At 39.2% G+C, this 13078-nt stretch overlaps 1 protein-coding gene across 2 annotated transcripts in view; it reads right to left on the bottom strand.

Moving 5' to 3' along the window:
• adcy2b (adenylate cyclase 2b (brain)) overlaps window positions 1–2200 on the bottom strand; it is a 38215-nt gene extending 36015 nt beyond the window's left edge. Inside the window, exon 1 of one of the 2 annotated variants that reach the window (XM_020643168.3) lies at window positions 1433–2200. In XM_020643168.3, the coding sequence (XP_020498824.1) occupies window positions 1433–1696 (264 nt within the window). In that variant the 5' untranslated portion in view covers window positions 1697–2200. The remainder of the gene's footprint in view (window positions 1–1432) is intronic. The other variant, XM_020643167.3, reaches the window with a different exon arrangement.
• Between the last annotated feature and the right edge of the window lie 10878 nt (window positions 2201–13078).

The following is a 13078-nucleotide window of genomic DNA, read 5'->3' as shown; positions in this document are numbered from 1 at the left end:
GAGCTTTTAACCACTCAAATCTTTTGCGATGATGTGATAAAATGTGCTGCATCACAAAGCATTCGGGCTAACGGTGGCGTTTATCCTGACAAGCTTCGGAAAAGCGTTTTAGTTTTTGTTAATCATAAAAAGAAAAATAAACCTTTGTTCCAGCTCTACAATAACACCTGCTTAAAAATGTAAATAACCGGCAGAATCATCGGCAAAGATGGCTGGTTTGAGTGGACCACACAAATCATTTATATCGCTACAAGAATTTTTAGAACTTGTTACAGACACAACACTATTCTATTGCGTCATGTCCGAGGTATCAGCTGTTACTATCAGCTTACTCAGTGGTTACAATACTTTTTTTTGTTTCTGTAGTTGGCTCTGTAGTCTATCTCCGGTAGGCGTCACAGATCAATACGTCAAAACATCCCGACATAAGAACAGTTTCTCCTTCCAGGCTGTCACTCTGATGAACGCTATACAGTCACAGAGTGTCAGAACTGGCGCTGTGATACTCCGGTAACCTTGAAACCAACACGCACTGTAAGTGTTCACAAGATTATTTCAACTAATTCTATGGTCAATAACTTCATCATGTAAATACTGTATTATTATGTTTATTATTATCATCCGATACCAATCTATGCACATTCTCTACCTCATGTAAATGAACCCATTGGATACTTATTTACATATTTGTATTATCATTTATATCGCAGCATTTTTGCACTACCTACCACTGCACTGTTGTCTTATTTAGTCTTTTCATTTTGTCATTTTGTACTTTTGTGTGTGTGTGTGTGTGTGTGTGTGTGTGTGTGTGTGTTAACCTTAGGGTTAGGCAGGGGGGAACAGCTTGCTGCCTACATTTTTACATTTTGGTTTCAACACTTTTTTAACCCACTATCTGATTGTGTTTACTATTGTCAAAACCAACACTAGCTTTAGCAGGGGAAATTGATATTCTAGAAATAGTTTGAATCTGAATGATGCATTACAGGCTAATCTACAAATAGTGTACAAAGCAAATAGAAGTACCCCTCAGCAACATTCTTACTTTTCTTTTTCATTTTCATTCTTTGTTATCACGTTATCCTCCTCTTCATCTTACTGTCCGAAAGAATTTCGGATCTTCGTCTGTTTATGCTGACAACTCTGAGGAAGTTATGTCTGATGGTATGAACATTTAAATGTGACAGTATCTGAAGAATTAGTCGCTACTGTCACATTGTAATTGTGGCTTTCATCATGTCCTTTTTATTGACAGTTAATATTCTGCTTTAAACCTGAACCAACCTCTTCAGTCTGCATGAATAATTTCCCCCTCACATTTAAAAAACACTTATCCACTTAACACTTACCTTTACACACACACACACACACACACACACACACTCTCCGACACACACACACACACACACACACATATTAACACACTTACCAGTCCTGAGGCGAAGAAAACAGCCAGCAGTGCGAGGCAGGTTCCCATGACAATCAGCAGCAGGAATACGATAAGCGGATGCTGCTGGCTCATTCTGTAGTAGGACTCGTACAGCCAGTCCTGTGGCTTCTCCGCCTCCACATACACCTCACCCTGGAACCCCGGGCACCCGTCGACCATGCTCTCGGGCCCCTCAGTACACTCGCCGCCATCGTTCTTCTCCAGCAGGTAGCGTCCACGGGTCCACAGAGCCTCTTGCCACATGGGAAGCTGCCTCTGGAGTGCTGGTCCTCCTTCCTAACTGACCAAACCCACACACTCAAAAGTGACCGGGATGAGGGATGCTTTTGCTCCCTGTACCCCTCACCCTCAGATGTCCTTCTCCTCCTTCTTCTTCTCCTCGTTTACTAAACTTTGGTCTCCTGTTTGGGATGGTTGAACGGCAGAGCAAAAGAGAGTCAACTTTTCTCCTCCTTGGGTCTCCCTTGCATCCTCTGCTGCTGCTTTGTCCTCTTCCCTCTAACGCAAACTGAGCCAAGACAGCTTTAAAACCGAGGTTCTTCCTCCTCCACCTCCTTCTCTTTCTCTCGGAGAATATGGCAGGGCACCACCGAGGAGAGATGATCATTCAAGCTCCCTTCTTCTTATCCTTTGTTCTTTGCTCTGTATGTTTGCTCTGTGAGCCAGAGAGCAGGCAGCCTCAGCTCAGCGCTCTGTGCCGTAGCTGCAGCGAGGTAACATGTTACTGTGCTGAGGTACAGCTGAGCAGTGAGGAGAGAGAGAGAGAGAGAGAGAGAGAGAGAGAGAGAGAGAGAGAGAGAGAGAGAATGTGTATGACTGGGAGGGAGAAGGGAGAGAGAGGAAAGAGGGTGTGTACCAATGTATGTGCTGGGGAAAGATTGTGGGTAAAAGTTTGTGTGTGTGTGTGTGTGTGTGTGTGTGTGTGTGTGTGTGTGGCTATCAGAGCGGGTGGAAATGTGAGAATAGTGATGTGTGATTAACTAACGTAGAGAGAACTGGTATTTGACTCAAGTGTGTGTGCATGATTTTGCAAGGTTCAGTAAAAATAAAAAAAAGAAGGGAAATTTACATAAGAGAGAAATAGAAGAGAGTGTGAAACTGGCAGAAGTGAAGAGAGGAAGAAGAAGTGTGTGTGTGTGTGTGTGTGTGTGTGTGTGTGTGTGTGTGTGTGTGTGTGTGTGTGTGTGTGTGTGTGTGTGTGTGTGATTTAGTTTGTGAATATGAAAAAAACAAAGCGATAGTAAGTTACAGAGTGAGAGTGTTTGTAACAGCTGTGCTAAAACTAAGAAAAGGTGCAGAGTGTGTGGAGGGAAAACAGAATAACAGGGAAAGAGAATTTAAATGCCATCAAGCAGCCGCTGACAAGATAAAAAGACAGGCAAGAAAAACACACAGTTCTGGGAACGACTGGTTGGGAGAGGAGGAAGAAACAAAGTCAGGAAGGAAAAACCTCAGGATACAGAGAAAGTGTGACAGGAAGAGAGATTGGTGTTTCAAACGGGGGGGGGGGGGGTGGGAGAGGGAAAAGAGAGCTGATAATGAGTGAAATTTTGAGAGCGACTGCGTGTGTGTGTGTGTGTGTGTGTGTGTGTGTGTGTGTGTGTGTGTGTGTGTGTGTGTGTGTTTTGGGAGTAAAAGAAGTTCTGACGTAACAGAATCTTAGGAGTCCTCTCTTTTTTCCAGCTTTGATCTTCTTCTTGTCTTCAATGGCAGGCTTCCTCTCTCCCCTCCATGCCATGTCTACATGTGATGCTCTGTCAAGTGTGAAAATAGCCGGGCCACCTCAATGTGTCAAAACCACAGTGTCCTTTCTGCATGCTAACGAGACAGGGAGAGAAAAAGAGTATTTATGCTGGGCACACATTTTATATGTTAAAGATAATAATCATGTATAGAACTTCAGTATGGGTCTTTGTTTTTAAAATTATTTTTAGGGTTAACATGTCTGGAGATTGCTGAGGGTTGATCTTATCAAGAGTGGAAGTAAAGTCAACAGAAGAAGCTTCATGGTCAACCCAAAAATTAGCATCAGCAAAGCAACAGGCATACAAGTGAATAGTGCACCCAATCTGTTGGTATTTGTGTCACGCATGCAAAATGAACAGTTTGTACAGCCACATTTATAGGCATAATGGGATGGGACACAGCTAGCCAAAGTCTGACATCAATATGCCAAAATGATCATAATAAGAGTGCTAAAATGTGGTTGCCTAGCAGGCACTCTTGAAACCCATCATCTATCTGACGCCAATTTTGGTGCTGACTGCCAACATTTTGAGGCTTTTGGCACAGCTGGTAGATATCCACATAACTCATGTTAGATATCCAGGCTAGGGTATTCACTTCTGTCCACTGATTGTCTTAGACTTAGACTTAGACTTTCTTTATTGTCATTCAAACTTGTACTTTACAGTGCAGATAAGAACGACATTTCGTTGCATTTGGCTCGTTGTAGTGCAGGATAAAAAAAAAAAACAGCAGCATGTATTTACATATAAGAATAGAAATAAGGTGCAGATTTACATTCTCACGAGCAACCTGAGAAAGGAGTTAGGAGATCGTATCTGCAATCACGCGGTTAAGTGTTTGAAGAGACATGAAAGCGTGACTGATGTTCAGTGATAGCTAATGGGTTCTGAGATTGCATAACAGCCAGCGCAATATGCGTATCGCCACACAGATTGTTCTTCTGCATAAAACCAAAACCTATAGGCCAAACAGGATCACAAGTACAGCTAAAGTTAATGAACATATCTGAGAATAATAACAACCATTAATTCAACTTTTGCAGCGCTAAATACTCAAAGAATCATCAAATTGATGAAAATGACTTCTACCTCTGCTTTTAAAGTAGCAGAAGAGACATTTAAACAAAGTCACAATGGCTGATTTCTGCGCCAAATTCCATGACAATCCAACCAATTGTTGTTGAGACACTGCACTACAAAACCTAGAAAAAGGCAGAAAATGACTAAGATACCTGGGTTCACCATATTTCATCTCATCCCAACTGTCAGTTCCACTCATGTGAGGCATTAAGCCTAATTTGGAAAATCCCAGAATGCATTTGGGTGGTGTCAGAAAAATCTGAAAAGCAATAAGTCTTCACAATGGAGTAGCTTCCTTTACCCAACCAAAGAGTGCAAAGAACAAAGCAGCTGCAGCTATTCTATGTTTTACATTTATCTGTGTGACAAACTTCAGAAACGGTTAATCAGGGAAATCAAACAAACGGACCTAGTTAGAAAACGATTGAGAATCAAAATGAACCATTCATTTCACTGGTAACAATAATAATGTACATGATCGTGTACATCATGCACAATAAAGGTCTAGCTGCCATGTTATCTATAAAAATACATTTTATCAAAACAACTTGAATGTATATGAAATATGTATATTTTAGTCACAAAATATTAACTCCATGTAAATTCAGTAGGCCTAATACAAGCTATTGATTGTTTGATTGAGATGCTGTTATTACTGACTGTGTGTGCTGCCTGTTGATTGTCATCTGAAGATTATAAAACACCATCTGTCCAACAATTGTGTATGGCAAACAAATACATTGTTCAAAAAACAAAAACTAACTCAGGTGGTACACATAACAGAGAGGCGTATGTTCCATTTCAACTCAACTCTTTATGGATTTCTCCTCATATGTCATATGTTTAATTCTGATGGATGCTGTAAGCTTTCTGATATTTTGACATGCCACAGCAGAGCCCGCTCAGCTGCTTTAATTATTTTATTTCTACCAACGATTCATGCCTGATTTGTTAGATAAGTTAATTGTTTGACTATAATATTTTTCACATGCAGGTTAATTGCAGGAGCTGTTTCAAATAATTAAGGTTATTGAGAAGATTCCAGAAGAAATGGTTTTCCAAATAAATCAAAATGAAGTATTACTTTACCTTCTTCCTTCATTCTGTTAGCATACCAGTAGGCCGGTAGTATTTTTAATCGATGTTTTTCATATTGGACGTGCTCTGCCAAACAGTAGCCTAAAAGACCTGTACAGAGTTAGTGTATTCTTTATAGAATAATATATTTACCTTGAGTGAACACTTTTCACCCTAAAACGAAACCAGTGACACAGAGAAGCAATTAGCATCCATTTTGAGCTGAGTTTGAAGCTGTCTGAAAAAAAAAAGTAACACTTTTGAGTTCCATTTTAATCTAAACTGTAAGGAAAATAGATGGATTTTAACTTTGCTAGCTGCCAGGTGCAGGTGGGCGGACATGTTTGAGAACATGGCCACCACCTGCTTTATAGGTTATTGGTAAGGAGATGATGAGAGCTGGTAGACTCAACTCAGAAATAGGCATGCTTCAAATCAAAGAAAAATCACTTGATGCTAATTAGAATAAAGATTTGTATAGGCCTATTTAAATGTGTTAGATATTCATGTCTTTAACATGCCTACTGTTCTTGAAAATGAATCTATTCCAGGCACCAGCTGAGTTTCCTACATTTCTCTTTATTTTTATGAATCAGTAAAAAAGACAATACAACGTCATTAATATTGCTCTTTGGATTGATATAATAAGCTCTGTTACACTTACAACCCACCAAAGAAAAGAAATATGCCACAGAAATGGCAATGATGGGCAAGTTAAGTGTTAGAAATAAAATAAAATGAAATGACATAGGCCTAAAGAGTAATGTTAAAAAGTGTAGAATCCTTCCACACAATACTTAATAGCATTAAAATTACCCTAACAAAAGGTAGGCTAAAGTTAATGTAAGAAGCCTAGTGAGATGAATGTGTAAAAGTTTCTGAGATTTTTATAGATCACAATGTCTTAATTAGCCGTCTGAAGTACTGTTGGGGTGAAAGGACTGCTTCATTTACTATCTAGGAAATAGGTATTTTTCTGTAAATCTTGATGCTCCTTTTTCTTGTGGGGTCCCACAGGGGTCTATTTTGGGTCCCTTTACTGGCTATAATTATTGTTATTATTATTATTATTATTATTATTATTATTATTATTATTATTATTACATCATCTAAAATAAGACTCGCTGCAGTCTCAAACTTGGCAGCAAGTAAACAGTCTGAACTCTTCCTATTTTGGGGGCTTTTTATTTATTGTTGGACTACTAAGAGAAAAACGGTAAATTCATCAAAGGACCCTGGTTGGAGTTATGATTATGTGACATGTGCTGTAACCACAAGGCACTCCAGTGTGAAAATCTTAAGGCCAACTGCACCAATGGCTGATCAGCAGAGGATAAAGTTCTCAGCAGGGCCGGCCCGTGGCATAGGCAGTATAGGCAAATGCTATGGGCGGCCAGCCTCCATAGGGGGCGCCAGCCTCCATAGAGGGCGCCGCTGGAGAAGAAGAAATAGAAGTAAAAATATGTTTATATATCACTAAATATTATTTATCTAATATCATTTTCATGCTATTATTTAATATCATAATAATAATAATAATAATATCACGTTTATAAATGACCGTGATGGAAAAAACAACAACAAAGCTCTCCGGAGCCCAGGGACAAAACAGAAGAAGAGGAAGAAAAATGTGAAAAAGACACAGAGGTAACGTGCTGCACAGATCTATTATCTGTTGAAGTTAAGATAGCTTGTTATGGATGATGATAGTAACGTCAGTGTTTCCTAGCTCCAGTTAACATCAGTTATTTCCACTGCACTTTTATTAGGTTAAGATTATTCATGTTAAGAAAATAACCACTTTAAGAAATACACTTCTTTTGTTCCAATGTTGTTTGAGAAACAAAACCTACTTTTATATTTATTGATATCTCTGTGTACTTAGTTAGCTTTCACCCTCGTCGATTATAATGTTTATTTACCTCCTCCTGTTGTCATTAATAGTTCTAAGCTCTTGCCTTTTGTCTAAGAGCATGAATGCATTTTGTGCTAGAGTTCCTCTCTGAATAGATATGTGTGCATGCTGTAGGTCTGGTTGTTAGGAAAATGTTTGGGCTCACCTGAAAAACTGAAAAACTGAAATGCTGATGTTTCTGTACTGGTCTGAACAGAAAATAATATTTTGTGTTCACACTATATTATTAAATGCAGATTGTTTAAATGCTCATCTCTCTCCGGATGCCATTTTAAAACATGTAAAACCATCCCCTGCTGTCCCTGGGCAGTCTGTGTCCACTTCTGCTCTCTGAACTGTTTGGTATTGTTTGTTCTGTGACACTAGTTGTTTGTATTTATTAGCTCCCGAGCACTCACAGAGTGAGCGAGGACCTTCTTGAAACCCAAGGAATTATTATTTTTGTGTTTATTTATAAGAAATCTGTTATAACCATTTTATTCATGTTTGTTGATAAGTATTTTTTATTTTAAAATAAAGAAATGATGTTAAATATAAAGTTGTAAGCCAGTTTTCTTAAGTGGATGAATATTGTCTTTGGTGGTCAAACTGTCTGCAATTTAAGGGGCAACGGCTGAAATCTTGCCTGGGGCACCAAAATGGTTAGGGCCGGCTCTGGTTCTCAGTGTCAATAACCTCCTGATTGAAGAGCAGAGCACTGCTGGGAAAAAACAGAAATGCCTGAAGCCCAAATATTTATTTTAGAAACAGGAAAGACATCTTCACGATAGGAAAGATGAGTGACATACAGAGTTACCCATGGTAATAACTAATGACCCAGATACCCCCTGACAGGTTATCATTTAGTTTGACATGAAGTCCGTTGTGTTGACCACCTCTCCCCGATGCTCATTCTGTCTCTTGTTACAACAAGTCTGCTCTGACATCTCGCATTTTTGACCTCATTCAAACTGCTGTGAATCTGTGTATCATTGTTAAGTCCAATGTCCCCTCTGGTGGTTGACCAGGCATTTGACAAACTTGTGATAAGGTCTTCATATGCAGTGTTTGGGTGTCTGATTTTTACAGACTTTTGTGGGTGTGTGCCAGACCACATTGCAACAAATTATAAGCCTACTGTTTGGCTGCCTTGAATAAGCGTGTGTAATGTAATCTAATTAGGTCTTCCTTGACACAACAAAGACAAGATTAATGAACTGAGCTGAGTTCCTTGCTTGCAAACACACACACACACACACACACACACACACACACACACACACACACACACACACACACACACACACACGCACAAACACGCACACACACAAACCCTCAGGACAGTTTATAGGATTAACATTTCTTCGTGTGTTGCCTACGTGCACAAGTGTGTGTGTGTGTGTGTGTGTGTGTGTGTGTGTGTGTGTGTGTGTGTGTGTGTGTGTGTGTGTGATTGTTCAGTCTTTCTGTGTTTAACTTGTAATAAACGTTATTTTTTTATGTGCCCTTGAGCAAAGCTACTTCAGTAAGAGGAATCCCAATATTTAGCACTACAACACACACACACACACACACACACACACACACACACACACAATTCCCAAAGTGGCAGAATTGTTCCGTGAAGTGTAATTTAGACTAAATACTGGCACATAGGCCATCCCAATCTTGAAGCAAGACCAACATGTATATGTTTGCAAGGCACACAGAGTTGTGGACACAGAACTGTTTTTATCATGTTGTCACACTGCATCCCATTCATCAATATTTGTGCATTCATTGTACTATAAATAGGGTATACTACATAAGCCCATATTCTCCATCTTATTAACAACAGGTATGATTTTGATGACCACTTGCTACCCACTCAAAGAGCTCACACACACACACACACACACACACACACACACACACACACACACACACACACACACACACACACACGTCTATACCCAAGGAGAGTACATTGAGGATAAGTGGTCCTTCACTAATTCTGCATCAACACCCTCCCACATACAGACAGAAGCTCAGTGTCAGGATGCAAGATGAGGAAACACGAGCAGATGGGGACGCTGCCTTCAGGTGCTGTGGGAAATACTGTGCATGTTTATGATCAATCATAAAAAAGGTAATTGCTAATGTGAAAGGTAAGGCTGATGTCTGTGATCATATTTATGTTTATAATATTTTAGATTTGTCAGTTTGACGCTCCAGACCTTATTCAGATTGTTTACAAAGTTTGCAAAGTTTACAAAGTTTACATGTTTCTGTCCTTAGTTTTGTTAGATTTTTTACATTTTGATTTGGTTTTGATTTTCCAAAACATCTAATTACACACATATGCTAGCTGTTCAATGCCAAAAAGTGTATTGTAAAAAATGCAGATGGAGTAAATGTATACTTAAATGTGAGGATGTAAGCCACATATAGAGCATCGGCTTATCTCCACCATCTGTAAATCTCTGCTGCTAAATGCTTTAACCAAAACAATGAGCTAAAATGGCTTAACATCGGGTAAATAAGAATAAGCAAGAGCCTTAAAGTTACAGTGACATCTGTACAAATGATTTGTGTTGGAAATAAAATGCATGTATGTATTGTGCTATTGCATGTGCCTGGTTCAGTATTGTGTAGTTTTAACTACATGTTGCTCCAATACATTTTTACCTATGCTGCAGAACGTGTTTTTTAAGCTCTCTTGTGTTATCTAATGAAGCACTTGGATTTGTGATGCTGGCAGGCCTGCTGAGCGTAATCTGCAGCTTTCCACCTTTTAAATACAGGCAGCAGCATTAGTTCAGTTTAAAACGAGAGACACATTTGTGTACAAAACGGTATACTCAACGTGTTGCTGTTTTCAGTATTAACAGCAAAGTCATACACCCACCAGGTTTGCAAAGAGATCAGGGTATAGACGATATTACAGCTTGGAGTCAAACATCCAACTATTCCATATGGGATATCAACGGAATGGAGATCAATCCTGTCTTGTGTTTTCACTGAAGGGCACACAAAAAAGGTCAAGCAACTCTCTAGCCTATAAAAAAAAAAAAAAAAAAAAAAGAGAAAAGTTTTGCAGGCTAAAAATGATCTGGGTTAAAAACGTCTTGTGAATATTGAATTGGCTGCAATCCCAGATGCTGCTGAGCACGAACAATGATAATTACAGCAGGACTGCCGATGTGCTAGAAATTAAACAGATTTCCCACCTTGATGAGAAAAAAGTGGGCTTCATCATCTAACTGGGTCTCTCTCAACCCAGCAGTGATTAAAAAACACTTGGATGACCTAGATAAGTAGCAATCAAGGTGGGAAGGTGGGAAAGAGAGAGAGAGAGAGAGTGAGAGAGAGAGAGACCACCCACACAAAGAACTCCTGATTTCTCATTAAGACAAACACAGAGGGATTCATTTGATATGAAATGCGATGTTTTTACTCATTCAATTGTGCTTTAAATCACACATACACTCAGCCCTTTTTGCATTCAATCCTTATAAAAATGCTGTAATTAAGTGACACAAAGAACCCGGTATTTGACAAAAAGCTCAACTAATCAGGCTTTTAATTGCCCATGATTACTATTGTTTTGGGGGTTCTAACAAGGCTTGTTAAAATGCTGTTTGGCTCTGTTGGCTCCACACAAAGACTTGAGAAGCGATGATCATTATGTGAGAAGACTCCCTGGATAAACACTGGTACTTCACAACATCATTAAATACAACAGACTTCGATCTTTTTCTGCAACTTCGCTGTCAATGCAAAGCTGAATAAGATGATTTGTGATATCAAGTTTGAGTGATATTATCAAACAGTAAAATGATATTGGATCAGAAAGATTATACTTGTCCTATCAGTTGTTTTGAAGGTTATATGTTATTTAACCAGTGGATCAGGTCCTTCAGAGGGGTCATGGTATCATTGTAAAGGGTGTAAATGATTCCTAGGAGAGACAAGAGGAGTAAACACGCTGTATACATGACGCAACTTAATGTTGTCCTGTAATCTTTTCTTCATGAATCCTATCAGCTGATTCACATAAAACAATCTGGAAAAGGAAATAACGCTACAATTTACTTTGCACTGACAGATGTTTGGGACACTTGGATGCAGCAGAAACTAGCTTGAAAGAAACATGTTGATGTATTAAATTGGATAAGGTGAACTTTGAGAACACAGGAAGCAGCTCTGCAATATGTAGTAAGAACATATTTCTTAAGATAACATAATGTATACTGTTATCGTCCCCTTGGGGAGTTTTTCTTTTTTTGGACTCTGTATTATTAGCTTACAAATAATACAGAATATTGAACAATTCAACATAAATTCAAATTACATTAAAATCGTTTTGGTTTCCAAATGTTCTGTGTGATGTTGCCTCTCTGGTATTTGATAGTAGGCGTTCAGCTTAAAGAGGGTTTCAAGAGTTTTTTTGGGGGGTGAGTTGGGTGTAAAGATTAAACAGAAAAAGAACATTTGTCAACTCTTAAACCAAATCAATACATTTTAAGATGCCAAAATGCTCCATTGACATAATCGGGACTGCAGTCTGTTGATCATTTTACTGAGTTTGTAACATGAGTGACACCTTTCACCTCATAGTCATAAGAATGGTAAATGGACTTGAGCTTATAGAGCGTTTTTCTAGTCTTCCGACTACTCAAATCGTTTTTACACCGCATGTCACACACACCCATTCACACACTGATGGTAGTGATCGCTATGTAGTATCATTCATCAGAAGTAACTAATCCTACATACACCACCCCCGAAGCAGCAGGAGCTATTCAGGGTTAAGTGTCTTGCCCAAGGACACATCGGACATGTTGTCCAGCTGGGGATCGAACCTTCAACCTTCCAGTTGAGAGGCGACTCTACCAACTGAGCCACAGCTGAACTTAAAGTCATCATCACATTTATTTATCTATTGCAGTACCCTTTAACAAAGAACTACGACTAACACAAAACTTGTGTTTAAAAAGGGGTGGTATTACTGCTTCATCCAATGGAAAGAAGATCACTTTCTCAAATAGGTAATTTCATTGCGTTATGGTCAGTTGGGAGAAGCCTTGTCTGCTTTTCCTCTCTCTGCTCCACTTCACACTATAAATCAAAGTGTGGATGCAACAAATCAATGGCCTGTGAGGGAATTGTTCATTCAGTCTTGCATCAAGCCTTTCCACTCGGTTGTTAAATTCTGCATTCTCTGGGGAGAGCATTGCCTTTTAGGGTTTTTTTTGGCTGGCCCTACTCAGACATATCAGATATCTGTTTATGAGACGGATTCCTCTCCATTTCAGTTAACATTAATCGTTTTTTGTTGTTGTTGTGTGATTTGCCTTTTTTTTTTTTTTACCTTAAGAACCCTTTGATTCCTGATATGACTCACCTTACCAACAGGTAGCTCCTTCAGAATGAAAATGCCCTTACTTTTTGGCCCCCTTGACCTTGTTCAACTAGAGCTTCTGGACTAATCCTTTTAAGCTACCTCTGCACTTCAGCTTTATTACTGTTCAGAAGCAATATCAGTGGGGTTAAGACACGTGGATCAGGTCGTTAAAAAGATACCCGGGCATGTAATGAAGAGTCTATCACAAGAGGCACATCAGAACAGACAGAACACCTAATCCAGGACAAATGCACATACATACAAACATCTGACATCCACTAAAGGCCTGGAGGGATTTAATGTACAGCTTGTGGACAAAGTCTGGCAACGTGGAGTTAACGCCTCTATATTTGGTTTGAGGGTTAAAGCATATCAGGAGGGAGGGAGCTCAGCAATGTAGAGCAGTGTGCCTGTGAGAGATTATTTTACATCAGCACCAA

Source organism: Labrus bergylta, chromosome 19 (genome assembly GCF_963930695.1).
Source record: "Labrus bergylta chromosome 19, fLabBer1.1, whole genome shotgun sequence".
Lineage (NCBI taxonomy): Eukaryota > Metazoa > Chordata > Actinopteri > Labriformes > Labridae > Labrus > Labrus bergylta.
This window is presented reverse-complemented; position numbering and strand designations above follow the sequence as displayed.